Source organism: Eulemur rufifrons, chromosome 7 (assembly GCF_041146395.1).
Source record: "Eulemur rufifrons isolate Redbay chromosome 7, OSU_ERuf_1, whole genome shotgun sequence".
Lineage (NCBI taxonomy): Eukaryota > Metazoa > Chordata > Mammalia > Primates > Lemuridae > Eulemur > Eulemur rufifrons.
The window spans coordinates 280,815,188-280,834,585 of NC_090989.1; the positions used below are offsets into that span (position 1 = coordinate 280,815,188).

At 41.0% G+C, this 19,398-nt stretch overlaps 1 protein-coding gene across 4 annotated transcripts in view; it reads left to right on the top strand.

The window, feature by feature from the left end:
- The window catches only part of GPR107 (G protein-coupled receptor 107), a 66,397-nt gene that overhangs the window by 8,322 nt on the left and 38,677 nt on the right, over positions 1-19,398 (top strand). For all 4 annotated transcript variants that reach the window (XM_069476949.1, XM_069476950.1, XM_069476948.1 and 1 more), the window contains exons 2-10: positions 3,441-3,557; positions 3,878-3,928; positions 4,190-4,269; positions 6,007-6,146; positions 7,772-7,809; positions 10,738-10,794; positions 13,332-13,442; positions 14,100-14,233; positions 18,307-18,382. In XM_069476949.1, the coding sequence (XP_069333050.1) occupies positions 3,441-3,557; positions 3,878-3,928; positions 4,190-4,269; positions 6,007-6,146; positions 7,772-7,809; positions 10,738-10,794; positions 13,332-13,442; positions 14,100-14,233; positions 18,307-18,382 (804 nt within the window). The remainder of the gene's footprint in view (positions 1-3,440; positions 3,558-3,877; positions 3,929-4,189; positions 4,270-6,006; positions 6,147-7,771; positions 7,810-10,737; positions 10,795-13,331; positions 13,443-14,099; positions 14,234-18,306; positions 18,383-19,398) is intronic.

Here is a 19,398-nt window from a genome sequence, read left to right on the forward strand (position 1 = left end):
GCTAGTTTACAGAGTCACTTCTATGCATATCTTATTTGACATGGTGATATTATAACTTATAATGGAGATAGGGGTCAGGTTAGGTGAGATTCCTACAGGTAGATTACTGGCAAATGGTAATACTTTCTTTATAAATGGCATTTGATTTTTTTTTCTAATTATAAATTAATAAGTGAGCATTGTTAGAAATTTAGAAAATACAGAAAAATGTAAAGAAAAATTATTTTCCACAATCCCTTTGGCACTAACCTTTTCATAGTTTGGTGAATTTCTTTCAAGTCTTTTATAAATAAAAAAGGGTAAATGTATATGCCTTTTAATTTTTTTTCAAGAACTCAAATCTTACTATACATAGTTTGGATTCTGCTCTTTGTGTTTAATATTATATCATGATTACTTTCCCATGTTAGGAGACAATAGTGTGAAAATGGCTTTTATATCAGATCTGTGTTGAAATCCCAGCTTTACTGTTTATAGTCTTCATGGTCGTGGGCAGTCACTTCTCTGAACTTGTGTCTCATTCCTGTCATGAGGATACTATTCTTAACTGCAGTGGGCTGAACGAGGATTAGAAATCACAGGTAAAGCCCTTGGCACATAACCCAGTTAGTAGAAAGTGCTGAAAACTGGGAGTTGTGATACCATTATTATTGTTTTTGTTTTTGTTTTGTTTTTGAGACAAGGTCTTGCTGTGTTCCCCGGGCTGGAGTGTAGTGGCATGATCATTGCTCACTGTAACCTTGAATTCCTGAGCTCAAGTGATCTTCCTACCTCAGCCTCCTGAGCAGCTGGGACTATAGGTGCACACCACTACACCCAGCTAATTTAAAAAAATTTTTTTTGTTGAGATGGGGTTGCTGTGTTACTCAGGCTGGTCTCGAACTCCTGGCCTCAATTGATCCTCCTGCCCCAGCCTCCAAAGTGCTGGGATTTAAAGGTGAGAGCCACCAGGCCCGGCCCTTATTGTTTATAATATTATTCAAAAACTGTTTTTAATGACATTGTTTCATCAAATGAAATGATGATATGAAGGTAAGAAAAAATAGTAAAGGGATGTGCTGTTTATATGGGGGGCAGAGAACTGCTGTAAGGTTGCAATTTAAACATTTTCAAAAAAAAAACCTAATGAGTATAGTCCATTCTGCTACGAAGCATCTACATGCTGGAAAAATTAAAAGAAGCATACTTTTAAAATTTAAACTTTATTGAAGTATAATGTACGTTCTAAAAATTACTCATGAACATACAACTCAGTGCATTTCTATGGTGGAAACACACTCTCAAAGCCAGTAGGAAACCATCACTAAGCCCCTCTGGAAGCTCCTTTAGCCTCCCATTCCCTCAAGCTACAGGAAAGTCCCTTTCTCCCAAGAGTAATTACTATCATAACCTCTATCACTATAGAGGATTCCCTCCTGCATTTGAATTTGGTCTGCATGAATATGACTTGATTGCTCAGTGTTATATCTGTGTGACTCACCCATGTTGTCACATGTGGCAGGAGTTACATGTTTGTTCTTCGTTCTCTCTGCAGCCCTGCTCAGCTGGGGATCCTGCCAGAGAATTAAGCCCTCATGTGCTAAGGAACCCACTGTATGTAGTTGAATTAGTTTCTCTCCTGTGCATCTAGGATGGTAGTAGCCATGTACCATCCCTGGGAGAATTGAGAAAATAGTTAAATCATTTTCTGTAGGGCTTAACTCTCTCAGAGAATCCTAAGAAAGGTTGTGAGCCTTAGCTTTTCTGGTTTTTACCGTCTGCCAGCTCTCTGTTGCCTTCCAGCAGATGACCCTTGTCCACTTATCTGGCTTTTCTAGATGTTCTCTGTGAGAGTGCTGGTTTGCTGCAAACTTCTCCTTCCCACTGGGCAGTGCAAGTCCAGCAAACATGCCTTCAATGCACAGCTGAGTTCCTAAGAAAATAAGGGAAATTCCCATGGGCCACAAAAAGGGCAGAAGGAGCTGAAACCCCAGCAGGCAAAGGAGCAGGGAAGCCAGGGCTGCCCTGAGGCATTGCAGGAACTTGGAGCCTAGAGCCTTGGATTTTTAACAGGTGTTGAGGGGAAACCGGGACCAAAGCCTTAGGCCCAAGCAGAGGGGCACATTGAAACTGTGTCCCTCTCCTCCTCAGCCCATAATCTAGGATGCTCAAAAAGCTATAGGAAGTAAAATTCTCCTAGTGGTGATACAATGTGTTGTAGCTCTGTGGGTGAGGGGAAGGGATGGAGTTTATATTGTTCCTGCTAGAGATCTGATCCGCACCTTCTCCTCACAGGCCTTTGGTGTTTGCCATTAAACTACTTCTAATGCCTGGGAAATCCCAAGTCTAGAAATAAAAAATTACCCTTCATACAAAGAAACTGCATACTTACTAAAGATGTTGCCATTTAGGCAAATAAATCTCAATATAAAACTCAACTTTATGCAATAAAAAGTGTCCTTGTGGAACTCCAGTCTTAGAAGTATTCATTAGCACCATTTTTCTGTTGGCCTTACAATGTGTTGACATAGTTGAGATTGGAATCTTGATGTTGAGACAGTATCACACAGTTGGGATAGCCATCTGCCCACATAATGCAATTTTATCAAAGCTCAGCAGCCGGGTGTGTAGTGGCTCATGCCTGTAGTCCCAGGTACTCGGGAGGTTGAGGCAGGAGGATCACTTGAGCCCAGAAGTTTGAAGTTACAGTGAGCTAGGCTGATGCCACAGCACTCTAGCCTGGGCAACAGAGCGAGACCATGTCTCAAAAAAAAAAAAGCTCAGGATTATCTTGTATCCAAAAGCTTCTGTTTCCCTGTGACTGGTTCCTGGGATTCCTCTTGCATAAGGCTTTGTTCCTTGAAAACCTATTGTAAACTGTATCCTTTTTAATTGTAAATGAACTTTTAAACAATTAAATTATTGTTAGAAAATTATTGTGCAGGTACCACTCTTCATCCTGTAAGGTGAAGGGAGGAGTCAGGTACATACAATCTGATAAGAAGATTTATATAAATGAACATATTCTTGGAGTGGTGTTGGCCACTCCTTTCCTTCCTCCCTACCCCCAACATGTTTTGAGTGCCTACTGGATGCCAGGCATTGTACTGTCAGGAAGGCTACAGATAGGACTGAATCATGGTTCCTTCTGCCTTGGAGTTCACATTCCAGCTGACCACTGAGTTTGCTGCTAGAACCCACACAAATGCACTCGAGTGGATTGACTCCATTTTGTGTGATTCCTTCCACTAAAAATATTGATATCTTTTGAATTTCTGATATGTTGTCTTCAGCTTTTGGGGAAAGATAATTACCATAGCTATGCATATAATTAAGTATATATGTATATTGGCTGGCTAGCAGGACACCAGGTACTGTAGTTTTTCAAGCAAATGAATAGGTTAAATAATCAAAAGTCAATTTTTCCATATTGCTAATTTCACCACTACAAATCTCTTTAGGATGATGTGAGGCATAAGGTTCATCTGAACACCTTTGGGTTCTTCAAGGATGGGTACATGGTTGTTAACGTCAGCAGCCTGTCAGTGAAGGAGCCTGAAGGAGGCAAGGATGCCACTGTAAGTACTTTTTAATTAGATAAAGGGGTTTATTCTTTTAGTTTAGGTGAAAGAGTCACCTTCTGACTCAGTGCCTAAATATAAAGTATCAGAATATGGAGAAAAGTAAACTTGTGAGTACCAAATTATATATTAGACATCAAATAGTTTTACTTTTAACACTTAAGTTGCAATTCTTGAATAATTCTAGTAATCAGTGATTTTACTTGAGCAGGTGAATGCAAAATGAATGCTAAGAAAACTGAGAGGAAGCCAGGCCAGAAGAATCACCTTTTCTGCTCTGAGTAGGAAAGTTACTTCTATTCTCTGCTCTCTCTTAGGTTGGATTCAGCCTAGACCGTACAAAGAATGATGGCTTTTCTTCTTACCTGGTAAGTATTAAATGCATGACCTGATCACTCTCTTTACTTGAGCCCAAGCCATTGAGTGGGAACACTTAAGTGGCACTTCTTACAGTGCCACTTTCTCGAGGTAGTGGCTGCTTTGACTGCCAAGCATTTCTGAGCACCCACAGTTGGTTTACTGTTTGGAATGGAGGTTGAGCCACTCATTTGCCTTGTTCCCAAAACTTTTCTGTTCTTCTTCTCATGTGAAGGAATAAGATAATATACGATTGGGTCTTCCTTTCTCAGGATGAAGATGTGAATTACTGTATTTTAAAGAAAGAGTCTGCCTCTGTCACCCTTCTAATCCTAGACATCTCCAGAAGTGAGTAAGTAATTCTAATGTTCCTTCAGTTCAGTCCTAGGGTGGAGTTGGGGAGAATTTGTTGTACAGTAACATTCCTTGGGTGTCTACCATGTGCCAAGTACTGTATAAGTGCTGGAGACTAAAAAACAAGGTGAGGGAGACAGAGGTTCCATCCTTGAGGGGTTTGTATAGGTGAGTGAGGGAGACAGGACAGTGATACAACTGATCACAGCCAAGCAGAGAAGCGGTGGGGAAGAAAATTCATGGGTTGTGTTAATAGAAGGGAAGGGAAGGGAAGGCTTCAGGAAAGAATTGGCCTAAGCAGCCTTCTATGGAGCAGGCTTTTACCAGATGAATAAGAAAGGGAAGAGCATCGCAGGCAGAGGGAACAGTCCCTACAAAGGCAGCGTGGCATGAAATAGCATGGTTTGCTCAATAAGCTGGGTGCGTTATTGATAGAGAATACAGCTGGAGGGGAACATGGTAAGAAACAGGACTGGGTTCAAACAATGGCTTCTGCCACACAGCAGCTGTGTGACTCTGGGCCTCAGTGTCCTTACCTACTTCATAATGATAGTATCTGCCTCATGAGATTGTTGATGAGGGTTTCTGGCATTTACCTGGCCACTTGATAGGTCCCTGACCTGTAATTTCTAAGGGAGCCTGACAGGTTTTAAGCTAGAAATAGTGCGCTCAGACTTGCTTTTAAGGTGGACCACTAGCAGCCCAGAAGAGCATGGATTTGAGAAGAACAAGATTGGTGGTAGGAAGACTGATGAAGAAGCATCTAAAAAAAACAGTGCTTTGCCATAAAATTGCTGTAGACTCTAAGTTTATGTTTCTTGTGATAACGTCTTTTTTTTATTTAGGAAAATTAATCTGACAGTGTCTTATATTAGTTAATAAGATGCTTTTTTGGGCAGCAAGCAACAAAAGACTTAGACTGGCTTAAACAGTGAAGACATTGATCACCTCACCTAGCCGAGGTGGGGCAGGAGGGTTCCAGGCGAGAGGCAGGTCAGCTAGTGGCTGACTGCTATGAGGGACTCAGGTGCCTTTCGTCTCTCTGCTCTGCCACCCTCCGTGTTAGCCTCTTCCTCAGGCGGGTTTCACCAGCCATCACCAGACGGCTCTGCTTCATCGTTCGTATCCAGCCAAAGGAAAGGGAGAAGGCTCCTCCCCTAGTCAGGATGAGGTGTACCTGAATGTGCCAGTTTAGGTCACATGTTCACTCAGGCACGGAAGCTGTCACTGGCCTCTCCTGGGGTGAGATAGGGTAAACAGAATTCGGTCTGTTAAGAAGGGGAAAGGCAGACATGGATGTTAGGCAGGCAACTGATAGGGCCCACTGCCCTTCTCGTGCTCCCCAAGACTTCACTTTAATGTCTTACTGGTTTCTTGCCTCTTGTTCCTGGTTTCTTATTCCATTTACCTTGTGCATCAATTTGCTGAGCATTTAAAGATACTTAGGGGAAAATACGTACAGCAGAATTGTGTGGTTGCTGAGAATTTAGGCTTTAGAGTGAGGCTGCCTGGATACTGGATATTCTACCAGCGACTTCCTAGCTTGGTGTCCCTGGGCAAGTTTTTACCTTTTCTGAGCCTCAGTTTCAGCATCTGTAAAATGTGGATAATAGAATCTACACTATAGAACATTGTAAAAACTAATGAGCTTAACACAGTGCCTAGCATGCAGCACTTAATAAACGGCCAGGATCACTGCTTTGAACTTTTTTCCTTCTGTGTTATTTGAATGCAGAGTAAGAATAAAGTCTCCACCAGAAGCTGGTACCCAGTTACCAAAGATCATCTTCAGCAAGGATGAGAAAGTCCCTGGTCAGAGCCAGCAGCCCGATGTTATCCCTGTTTCAGCAGGCAACCAGACTCAGAAAAAAAAAGGTAAACTATTATATAAGGTGGAAACTAGCATTTAATTTTTATACCCTGCTTTGTAGATCCTTTTTTGTTCCTAAGTAAAAACAGACATGTTCTGTGTCTTAGCATTATTTTATTTTGGATGCTATACAAAAATGTAAACATTAAAGAAAAATATGGAAAATACAGAGAAGATGGGAAGAGAACAGTCATTTCTCTTTATTCCCAGTGTTAGAAGTTTGGTAATTTATGTTTTCTTACAAGCTTATTTCATAAGTGTAGAACATCTGATTTTTAAAATTCATAGCTATGTTTATAATTTTATATGCATACCTGTTCACTTAACTTTAATCTATTTCATACATCTCAAATATCCTGTTAAGTGTCTACTGTAATTTGCTTAAGGAGACACATTTCCATTTTTATGCTATTGCGAATATTGCTGCATTAGACTTCTTTATGCATAGAACTTTTTCATATAGATAACTTATTTTAGCATGGGCTCCCAGGATTAGAATTTCTGGTTCAAACGACATGAATGCTTTTGAGAATATTGATACATATTTTCAAATTCCTTTCCAAATGAGTTGTGTGAATTTATACTCCTATCAGAAATGTATAGGAATATTGTGCACATCATAATGCTGGGTATTTTCTTTGCTAAAAAAAAAACCTAAAATGAAAGGCAAAAAAGGTATTCCTGTTCTCATATTTACTCTTATTACTGGGGCTGCATTTTTTTGCTATATGTTGATTAATCAATTTATATTTATCACCTCTTTTATTAACTGTCAGGTTCATCTAATGATTTATATGAGTTCTTTAAAGATAATTTATGACTTACTGTATTTACTGTATTATTTATACAATTTCTTCTTAGTTTGTCAAAACCTGACATCAATTAAATGTCATACAGAAATATTACATTTGTGTGATGGTGTGGATTTTAATGTCTGTACACCCATCTCCTTCTTGTCCAGGTTCCTTGTGCTCTCATAACCATTTCCTGGGCAGAAAATAGTCTTGTCTTTTCTTTGTATTCTGAAACTCTCTCCTTTCGTGCAGGAAGCTTGAAATCCTGTGTTCTCTGTGAAGAGTATCTTATGTAGAAATAAGGCACAGATACCCACTCTGTTCCATGAAAGAAGCCATTAGCAATCTTAACACTCCTTGCTGTGAATAAAAAGTGCATTATGCTAATATTATTTGCTATTAATTTTTGCATGTGTGTAAATAAGTCTCACACACTATATGTTTTTAATAAGTTATCTGTTTTCAAATGTGATGACTTAAGAAGGAAAGCCATTCCATGTGGCATCTCTGGCAATGCCATACACAACATTATTCAGAAATGAGTTTCCCTGCTGGTACTAGTATCATTTACTAGATACCATTTAAAATATATTAATAATAAGTTCTGATTTACTGCTTCTACAGCTCAAGAATTATGTCTTGGGACCTGAGGATATGGCAGTCCATAAGATTTTTTTGTTTGTTTTAATTATTTGGTATTAGACAATCTGTAGCCTCATAAAATGATCCTATTATATATAAACAGTCTATGTGTATGTATATATATGTGTATATATATGTGTATGTATATACTCTTGAATTATGCAGTAATATCTTTTAAATGTGTCTGCTCCTAGACAGTGGAAAGTCTAAAAGAAGTACGGTGGATCCAAAGGTAAGAACTGACCACCCACTGTGCTCAGTGCTTTTGGATATGCATTATATATGTGTATGTGTTGTGTGTATTTATGTATCTACAGACATGCATGCTCACACACATACATATACAGTCATCCCTTGGTGTTCATGGGGGTTTGGTTCCAGGACCCACTCTGACTCTCCTGGATACTGAAATCAAGTGCTCAAGTCCCTTATATAAAGTGGTATAGTATTTGTATACTCCTGTTCTCCTGTTAACTTTAAAGCATCTCTAGATTACTTATAATACCTAATACAATATAAATGCTATATAAATAGTTAGATTCTATTATTTTTTATTTGTATTATTATTGATTTAAAAAACATTTTTGATCCACAGTTGGTTCAATCAATAGATACAGAGCCCTCGTTACAGAAGGCCAACTGTATATACGTACATGCCTAATCTACAGAGAGTTGTCTTCTGTTTAGGAAGATAGTGTTGACATACTGAAGCAATCTCAGAGGAAAATTGAGTTGCACAGCACTTATGTGCTATAGAGTCAGGTGGTTGGGGAGGGGGAAGCCAAGTCATTTGGAGAGCCTTCTGGAGGAAGGTGTCACCAGGGCTGGGCTTGGGGTTTGTTCAGAGACGAGAAGGAAGGGGTCGAAGAATATCATAAGGAAAGACTAGACAGTGGGAATGTGCATGACAGATGTTGGGCACTGGCCTGTTTGAAGTAAAAGGTATGTATTTGGGAGAAAGAGAGATCTTAGATGATATAGGGCCAGTTGATAGAGGGAATTGATGCTTACGGAATAGGAAGTCGTCATGAGTTCTTTTTTTTTTTTTTTTTTTTTTTGTTTTGAGACAGAGTCTCACTCTGTTGCCCAGGCTAGAGTGAGTGCTGTGGCGTTAGCCTAGCTCACAGCAACCTCAAACTCCTGGGCTCAAGCGATCCTACTGCCTCAGCCTCCCGAGTAGCTGGGACTACAGGCATGTGCCACCATGCCCAGCTAATTTTTTCTATATATATTTAGCTGTCTATATAATTTCTTTCTATTTTTAGTAGAGATGGGGTCTCGCTCTTGCTCAGGCTGGTCTCGAACTACTGAGCTCAAACGATCCGCCCACCTCGGCCTCCCAGAGTGCTAGGATTACAGGCGTGAGCCACCGCGCCCGGCCCGTCATGAGTTCTTGATCAGGAAAGAATGTGATACAAATAGTGTTTATTGAAGATCATCATTCTGAAAGTAATGTGTGGGGTTGCCTTGAAGAGGGAGAGAGTAACATAACATGAGAGGGACCAGGACACTGTCATGATAATACAGGTTTAGGTGATGAGGATGTGCCCTAGTGCCAGGCTTTGGGATGTAAAATAAGGCACCCTCTCGGAGGCCAGTTAGGCTGGTGGGAGGGAAGAGAAGAGCAGAGGAGAGGGTGGTAGAAGTGCAAAAGTGGGAAAATTGGGAAAGTTTTGGTTTGAAATATCTTGATTTTTCAGTGAAGGGGGCATCTAAATGGCAATGTTTTGTTTTAACAGCTTTGTTGAGATATAATTGACATAGAATGAACTACACATGCTTAAAGTGACAATTTGATATTTGATTATCAGTCTAGATAGTGAATGTATCACCCCACAAGTTTCTCCTGCCTTTTTGTAATCCTCTCATCTCCAAGTAACCACTGATCTGTCACTATAGTATAGTTTATAGAACTTTGTATAAATGATTTATGCAGTACTCTTTATTCTTTTTTTTTTTTTTTTTTTTTTTGAGACAGAGTCTCACTCTGTTGCCCGGGCTAGAGTGAGTGCCATGGCATCATCCTAGCTCACAGCAACCTTAAACTCATGGACTGAAGCAATCCTTCTGCCTCAGCCTCCCGAGTAGCTGGGATTACAGGCATGCGCCACCATGTCCAGCTAATTTTTTCTATATGTATTTTTAGCTGTCCATATAATTTCTTTCTATTTTTAGTAGAGACAGGGTCTCGCTCTTGCTCAGGCTGGTCTCAAACTCCTGAGCTCAAACAATTCGCCCGCCTCGGCCTCCCAGAGTGCTAGGATTACAGGCGTGAGCCACCGCGCCCGGCCTTTATTCTTCTTTTATTCAGCATAATTACTTTGAGTTCATCCACAATGTGGCATGTATTAATAGTTTGTTTCTTTTCATTGTTTAGTATTAGTCCATTGTACAAAGGACAATATTTTGATCATTTGAAGTCAGGAATAGAGTTCAAGTGATGTCAGAATATGGCCTGGCTTAGCATCCTTAGTCTTGCTGAAGCTTCAGGAGCAAAGAAGCACTCCGGCAGGAAGATTCTGGGGCAGGGGATTGGAGGTAGAATGTTCCCAGAGAGGCAGAAGAGACAGCTGAAGAAAGGAAATAGGTGAAGAACTACCATTCTCCGTGAAAGGGGATTTCAAATATCTTGAAAGAATAGTGAATTTGATTTTCAGAGAGCTTTTGAAGGTCAGTAAATTTAGGGTTTAAGAAAGAGCAAGGGTGGTTTTGGTTTTTTTGTTTTTTTTTTTTTTTTTTTTTTTTTTTTTTTTGAGACAGAGTCTCACTTTGTTGCCCGGGCTAGGGTGAGTGCCATGGCGTCAGCCTAGCTCACAGCAACCTCAAACTCCTGGGCTCAAGCGATCCTACTGCCTCAGCCTCCCGAGTAGCTGGGACTACAGGCACGCGCCACCATGTCCGGCTAATTTTTTCTATATATATTTTAGTTGTCCATATAATTTCTTTCTATTTTAGTAGAGATGGGGTCTCGCTCTTGCTCAGGCTGGTCTCGAACTCCTGACCTCAGGAGCGATCCTCCCACCTCGGCCTCCCAGAGTGCTAGGATTACAGGCGTGAGCCACCACGCCCGGCCTGGTTTTTTAATTAGTTTAATTTTAATTAACATACTTTATTTTTTTTTGCCAGTACCATCCTTAAACAGATTGTTATGTCATTTTAGGCAATGGGAGAGCAATCCTTTTCTGTTCATAATAATGATGGGGCAGTTTCGTTTCAGGTACGTCGTCTTTTCATAGAATTTAACTCTATCATGTAAAAGGGTACTTTTTAAAAGTAATTTTGAATTTAAGGATAATAACTTAGGCATACCACGTATCAGTCACTTGAATGCAGTAGCTTTCTCTGTACAAACCTACAGGGCGGATAATATTACCCACCCACTTATCAAATCATAAGTCCCTGAGAATGAATAACTTTGTGGATGTCCAATATAAATGACAAGGCCCAGGTCCCAATCCAGTTCTGCCAAGCTGTTCCTGTGACCCCTGTGCCTCTTTGAGCCCATGCTGTGTCCCATTTAGAGTGTGCCAGAAGCATAGCATCCTATACCAGAAAGGACCGTTGGTGATGATTTAGAGTGATGAATTTTAGAGATGAGTTCACTGAGACTCAGAGGCCTTGAGTGACCTGCTCAGCTATCACAGTTATTAATTGCACATGAGTGTTTTTTGGAAGCATCACTGCTTATATATGGGGACAAGATATTGGACTGGGTCTCAGAACCCACTTACTAGCTGTGTGACTTTGGACAATTCCCTTAATTTCTGAATTTCACTGAGTAATCATCCAAAAATAAAAAATATAAGACCCATCTCATAGGATGCTTATGAGCCTTTTTTTTTTTTTAGTAATAGTGCTTTGTAAAATGTTATACACATAATGTTTTATTATTAACTTGTAAGAATCACTGCCTCTTTTCTAACCAGTTTTTATTATACCAATTGAGGTATAATTTGCTTACAGTGAAATGTACTGGTCTGAAGTGTACAGTTTGATCAGTTTTGACCCATGTCACTGTCCATCAAGATTCTCTATGTTTTTATCTTCTCAGAAAGTCCCCCCACCCCTGCAACCACTGTTCTGATTTCTTTCACCATAGATCATTTTGCCTAACAATTTTTATATGTTCTTTAAGTTTAGTAACCATCATTCTCATCACCATTGGTATTAATAGCTAACAGTTATTGAGAGCTTGCAGGGTGCTCATTTGCTCAGAATCCTCCACCAGCTTTCCATCTGTCTCAGAGTAAAAGCCCAAGTCCTCCCACTGGCCTGCAAGGACCACGTGCTCTGGCCCCCATTGTCTCTGTGACCTCAGCTCCTTCTGTTTTTCCCCTTGCTCACTCTGCCCCCCACCCAGCCACCTTGCTCTTCCTTGAAAAGATCAGGCTTTAGGCTCTGCTCTGGCTGTTCCCACAGGCAGGAATGCTCATCTCTAAGAATCTTTCATCTTTGCTCAAATGTCACCTTCTCAACAAAGCTTCCCCTGATCACCCAGTGTAGCTCACTCCCATTCCCCCCATCTTGCTGTTTTTCCTGAGCAGTTATCCCTTCTAACATGCTGTATGCTGTGCTCATTTATCATATTTATTGTCTGCCTCCTCGTCTGTAACAGGTGGCCTTGAGGGAATGGGTTTTATGTCTTTCATTACTGATGTGTATGAAGCTGCTATGTTGGGCCTGCCCTATAATAGGCTCCCTAGTAAATATGGAGACGACTGGACTCCATAGCCAGGCATCATGCTAAGTGCTTATCTTAGTTCATCCTCCCAGCAACTCTGTAAAGTAGGTACTGATATTATTCCCCTTTTACAGATGAGGAACTGTAGTAACTTGCCTAAGAGGGGGATTCGGACCCAGGTTTGTTTGACTCTAAGGTTTTACTGCCTACTTGAGAAAATATAAAATGTGCTTTCCTGTCTTCCTTCCCTCACTTCATTCATTCCTTCATTCATTCTGAGACAGGGCCTTGCTGTGTCACCCAGATTGGAGTGCAGTGGCATGATCATAGCTCACTGCAGCCTCAATCTCCTGGGCTCAGGTGATCCTCCTGCCTCATCCTCCCAAATAGGTGGAACTACAGGCACACGCCACCATGCCTAGCTAATTTAAAAAAAAAAAAAAAATTTGTAGAGATGGGGTCTCACTATGTTGTCCAAGCTCATCTTAAACTCCTGGGCTCAAGGGATCCTCCCACCTTGGCCTCCCAAAGTGCTGGGATTATAGGTGTGAACCACCCTGCCCAGCCAAGGGTATTTTGTACCCAAAGAGCAAAATAATATGTTGGCTTGAAAACTAGATAACTGCATCTTAGGTTATCTTTGCAGACTTTTGCAAAAAACTGTCACAGATGGATAGATTTATGTTGAAGCAAGTATAGTAAAATGTTAATTGTAGAAGCTAGCTAGTGGGTATATAGCTGTTCACTGTACAATTATGTCAGCTGTTCTGTATGCTTGAAAATTGTTTTAGCAAAATATCAAGGAGATCATAGAATAAGAAAACATGTTTAAACTCTGCTCTGGGAGAGTTTATTTAATTAATTTAAGCAGTCTACTTTCTTCTGTCTAGTAAAATTCACAATTTATTTCTCCCATCCAAGTACTAACCAGGCCCGACCCTACTTAGCTTCTGAGATAGATGAGATCAGGTGCGTTCAGGGTGGTATGGCCATAGACCACAGTTTATTTCTAAAATTTAAAAATGTAGCTGAGGATTTGGGTACCCTTAAATGTTTTTTGCCTTTACTTTCAGTTTTTCTTTAACATCAGCACTGATGAGCAAGAAGGCCTGTACAGTCTTTATTTTCATAAATGCCGTGGAAAGGACTTGCGGCCTGGTGACAAGTTTTCGTTCAGCCTTGACGTGAGTACCATATGGATACTGTTCCACGTGGATTTTGTCAGTGTAAAATGTGAGGCATTTATATTTCTATAAGAATTGGTTTTAAGGGCACGTAAGTAAGAGTAAAATGTGGCCAGTCACACATCCCTGCCAGTGGGCAGGGTGCTTCAGCAGAGGATTCGTAAATAAGAAAATGTAAAGCAATTTAAGATGAGTTTACACACTTCAACCTATGCATTAAGAATGTGATGTGCTTGTTATCTGCTGGTACTCCATTCTTTTTTTTTTTTTTTTTTTTTGAGACAATGTCTTGCTCTGACCCCCAGGCTGGAGTGCAGTGGCATGATCATAGCTCACCGGGCCTTGAACTACTGGGTTCAAGCAATCCTGCCTCCACCTCTCGAATAGCTGGGACTATAGGCATACACCACCAGGCCTGGCTAATTTTTCAAAGTTTTATGTAAAGATGGGGTCTTGCTATGTTGCCGAGGATGGTCTTGAACTCCTGGCCTCAAGAGATCATCCCTCCTCAGCCTCCCAAGGTACTGGGATTATAGGCATGAGCCACAGGCGTGGCCTCACCTTCTTACGCTTAAGTGAAATAGCTGAGATTCCAAATTGCTGAATAAGGGACAATCTATTCCTGAAAAGTAAAAATTAATTTTATATCGGTTTCAGATTGATATCACAGAGAAGAATCCTGATAGCTACCTCTCAGCAGGAGAAATTCCTCTGCCCAAATTGTACATTTCTATGGCATTTTTCTTCTTCCTTTCTGGGACCATCTGGATTCACATCCTTCGAAAACGACGGTAAACTATTACTTCTTGGAGTCCTTCAACTTAGAGTCTGTTCAGATTTGTATAATTTCACCTTTTGCTGGCTTTTGAACCTGGGAGGAGTTGGCACTAAGCAATCTTATTTCTTCCTCTTCTCTTCCAAGGGCATCTTTCCTGGAACACCAGGGAGAGTGTATAGGAGCCTTACTTTTTGGGACGGCTTTGCCAGCCTTGGTGTTTATTCACGTCCCATTGTTTTGTTTAAAAAGCAAATCTGAATATTTCAATAATATACAAACAAAATAAGATGTATAAGCAAAGTGTTTCCATAGCAGAAACCCCATAGTCCAGGACTCAGAGGGAGCACATTGTTCCCATTCAAGGGCTGTTTATTCTTGAGAGGAAGTTAGTTACTGTGACCCACTGCTTGGCAAGAGCATCAAGTCACTGCTTAGTCCTGAAGGCATCGGCTCAAGGCCTGGTGGGGATAGGTCTCTGTATTGACTTCCAGATGTTTGCCACTGGAGAAAATAGCTTCAAAGCATCTGCCTGGCTTTTGGCCTTTTTTCTGAAACCCCTGAGGCTTTAACTTCCTGTTCTTGGTTCTTCAGGGAGCAGCTGCATACTCCTGAATTCTCTGTCTCTCTCTGAGAAAATTGAAAATGAAATATTACTATTCAGTTAGAGAATAGTGTAAAGTATTTGTTTAAGGCCTATAAACTGAGTACATGATGGTATGTGAATATAGTATAATAGTATAATATGGATTGATTTAAATTCATAAAATAATCATCCCCAAATACCTCTTTCTCTGAAGCATTGGGGCAGAAATTGAAACCTCTTTAATCCCTAGTGGCCTCGTTGTCTTCTAAGGGACATGCTCAGAATCTAGTGTATGGGCTCCAGCTGGGTACAGTTGCTGGCACCTATTTGTTGTACTATCCTGTATCCCCACCAGATGGAAAGGGTTTCTTGTTTACTTGTGAAGGACCTACATAATCATATTTAGACTAGGTTATGAGGCAGCCATTACTGAGAAAAAAAGTATCCTACAAATTTAGCCCATAGAAGGTTTTTCTTTTTTTTTTTTTTAAAGAAAGTTTTACTTCTGCCTTTATTGGAAAAGTCAGAACAAGGAGTCAGAAAACCTGATTTCAAGTGTAAACTTTGACTGTGACTGCCTGTGTGCCTTGCTTCACTTTAAGTCTCTTTTTTCCCCTGGCTGCAAAACTGGGACAATAATAATTGCTCTGCCTTCCTCTAGGAGTCTTAGATTCTTAGACTGGTTATTTGATTCCCCCCAGAATAATATATATGAGAGGGCTTTGCAAGTCAGGGTGCTATGCAAACGTGAGGTGCTTATAAAATAATTTAGTTGCCAGGTGTTCAGTGGCATTTTAATTTTCCTTTAGTTAGTGATGGCAATATTGCTGGTTCCCTTATATAAAATTATGGTAACAGTTTTAAATCTGTTGTTAAATGAAGCTGACCTACTTTGTACAAGTCTCATCTCTAACTTTTGTTGGAGTATAGAGTACATACAGGAACATCTCATTTAAGACCCAACCTCCCCCCTCCCCAACCCCCCACCCCACCACCCCCAGTTTTCCCAGGAGTCTTATGGCCAGTTCTGGTAGGTGGGAAATCCAGGTGATATAAAGGCATGTGGCTTCATGGATGCCAGGTACATTTCACAGGCTCTAGCCCCTTAAACTAGAAGGAACTGAGAGATCTTTGCTTCATTTAGTGAGGCCCAGAGAGCGGAAATGAGAGACATGGCCAGCATCACCTGACAGAGCTGGAGTTGAAACCTAGGTCTCAACTCTGAGTGTAGGTAGAACTAGTGTTTGAGCCTAGGTTGGTGTGGCTTCAGAGCTTTGTTCTTTCTATCACGGCACTGCCCCAGCATTGATGTTTTAACTATGGACTGCAAGTCAAGGTTGCCAGGGTGTGTGAGTGAGCACAGGTTTTGCCCCTGGGTAAGTCTCATTGCCATTCAGTAGTGACAGACTGCTCTGGCCTTAACTTCTTTTTTGACCTTCAAGTAGGTGGGCACCAGGACAGGAAAGTACTGAGGAGGAAATGAGCCCGGAAACTGAATGTGCGTCAGTTTGTGGCATGCTCTCATTGTCACTCTGTGCAAGGTCCCTTTCCTATTATTATTCCCCTTTACTTCCTGTCCCCTCTCCCACTCCTTCTCAGCATGGATAACCACTCAGATGTGTTTAAAATGCATTTTTGGATATGTGTTTTTTTATGAATGAGAATATTTATTGGTGGTGTGTGTATTTTAAATATGTATAAACTGTACTGTTCTTGTACATTTTTCACTCAGTAATACCTTTTTTAAGATCTGGCCCCCTGGCTACATGTGCATCCAGTTCACTGATCTTTACCCTACTCCAGAGCATGCCGTGCCCTGCATCCCCACATTTTACTGCTCTGTCCCTTTAGTGACGGACACATGCCTAGGTTGCATCCATCTCCCTGCTACGCCAGCAGTGCTGTCATGAACCTCCCTCCTGCTCCTGAGATCCCCTGTGGGTCTGTGCAGCCCAGGAACTACAGTCCCAGAAGGAGGCACGCTGGGTCGTAGGTAGACTCTCGTTTAATTTCACTGAGTGCTGCCCGGTTGCTCACCAGTATGGCCGCACCAGTTTATATTTCTGCCAGCGGTGCATGAGGGTTCCTGTTTCCCCATGTACTCCCCAGTACTGATGCCTTAATTTTTGCCAGTCTAATGGGTGTAACTGGTACCTTGTTTTATTTTGCATTTTTCTTAATATTAGTGATGTGGATTATCATTTCAGGGACTTGTTAAACATTTGAGTTTTCCCTCTTGTGACTGCCTGTATTCTTTGCATATTTTTCTATTGGGTTTTCTTTTTCTTGTTGCTCAATCCTTTGTCTGTCTTAGATATTGCAAATTTCTTCTTCCAGTCTGTTAAACTTGTCTGTGGTATTCATCACTGAATAAAAATCTTTCATTTTAGTAGAGTCAAAGCTGTAATTTTAGTTTTTTGGGCAGTGCCTCTTGGATCCTAAGAAGCCCTTTTCTACTCTAAGTTCACAAAATGTATATTTTATATTTAGAGCTGAAATCCATACGGAATCCCCTTATACGTAAATGTGGAGTAGACATCCAGCTTTGTTCTTTCGTATAAGTTTGAGCTGATTTTTTCCCATGTCAATTATTACACAATCTATCCTTTTCCCACCAATTTGCTGTCAGCTTATCATATAACAAGCTTCCACACATGCATGAATCTATTTCTGAGTTCTCTAGTCTATTCCATTGGTCTGAATAACAAACTGCACCTCTTAACACATTTTTTACTGCTCTGGCTTTGCAGAACATCTTGATATCTGAGAGTGTGAGTTCTCTCCCTGTGGCTCTTACTCAAGTCTTTGTATATTAATACTTTATTAATAGAGTTTTCCGTTTTTCTTGCATAATGGTCTTATCTGTCGTATTAAGTCTTAGGGGCAGGTGGGAAGGAATAGAGGAATTTAGTGCCTGGCAGCCCAAAGGCAGACTAGTCCCTATGGAGGCATTGGGGTGTGAGTGGGTGTTTTTTCCCCCGGCCTGCGGTGTTTGGCAGGCACCAGCCGTTGGAGGGGAGGGGCATGATCCCCGTGCCTCCCCTTGCCATCCTGCTGCTGACGCCCAGCCCTCCTCTGCTCTGGGCTGCAGGCTTCCCCCGTAGCTGCACCAGATCGCTTTCTGCTTTCCTAGGGATTCCATACTGTTTTCTCAGATCCATCTGCCTCGTTCTTGGCTTTCCCAGGGTGGTTTCTGGGGAGGAAGCCGGCAGACTGTGCTAGAATTCCATCCTGTCAGGACTCGGAACCATCCTGTCTGGCTTCAGAGCATAACTCTCAGTTCCATTCATATATTCAGCTGGATGTTAGAGATGATTGTACGACTCCATTCGAGGCCTTTTCTACCAGCAAAAACTACTTTTTTAAAAAAAGATTTCGTGTTTGTGGTTCGGTCAGATTATGTTTAGTGCATCTCCTTATAAACATAGCTGATGCCTAGAGCTTTGGCTGTCCCTTGGGGCGGATAGAATCGTCTTTTAATTCTTTTCTCTCTTTTTTTATAGGAATGATGTATTTAAAATTCACTGGTTGATGGCGGCTCTTCCTTTCACCAAGTCTCTTTCCTTGGTGTTCCATGCAGTATGTATTAGCATTTTAGGGGTCATTCATGACATGATGTACAATGTCTATATGAGCAAGAAAACTAAATTAGAAGAAAAGGAATAGATTGGTGGGAAACACGGTGAAAGAGTACATTTCTCATAAAGCCCCCTTTTGTCTGGGAGGGACTGGCCATGGCAGTAAATGTTCACCACCTCTCCTAAGACGTGACTTAAGACATCTTCTGATACTACTTACAGACCCACAGTTTTTCTAGGATACTTGTTCTCATTTTTTTGTTTTTGTCATTTTTTTTTGTCATTTCTTTTTTGTTGTTGTTTTACCCTCCATTTCCATGAGTAAGGTGTATTAAATAATCAGCTAAACAAACATTTCAGTATGGGTTATTATGAGATAGCTGCATATAGGAGACAGACCTGGAGATCAGTTACCTTTTCCAGAAAAGGTGACCTTAGACCTTAGGTCCCCTGTCAAAGGGCCAGATCACTCCTCAGTATTATTACTGAAAGTTTGGGGCTTGTCCCCGAGGCCTCATCAGAAGAATGAGGATAAGTGGTGTGAGGAGAAGGAAAGAGAAGTTTATTAATCTTACAGCAAAGAGAAGGTTGGCAGACTCCTGTCTCCAAGTACCAGCATCCTCCTGTCATTTCTTGAGATGAGAGTGCCACCTGCCAAGTTGTTTGCATGACTTGCTTGTTTCCAAATATTCCCTCATGTACCTACTTGTTTTGAAGTTCAGCATTAGCATACTTAATTTGAGAGAAAACTGATTCTATTATATAAAGATTGAGGTATAAGAATTGAGCTTCAGCTTGAATATTTAGGACTGATGTGAATTGTAATGAACTTGCCAGTGGGGTAAGATCACAGATTCCCCAGTCTGGGCCTATGCGGTACCCACCGACCGCACCAGTGAGGATAGTCTCGAAGCATGCGCTCTCCTGCTCCACTGGAAGGTGTCCTCATAGGAAAAAGCAATAATGTATCCAGTTACAATGTCAAGAACTGACAGTTATTTGGATAATTTCCCATTT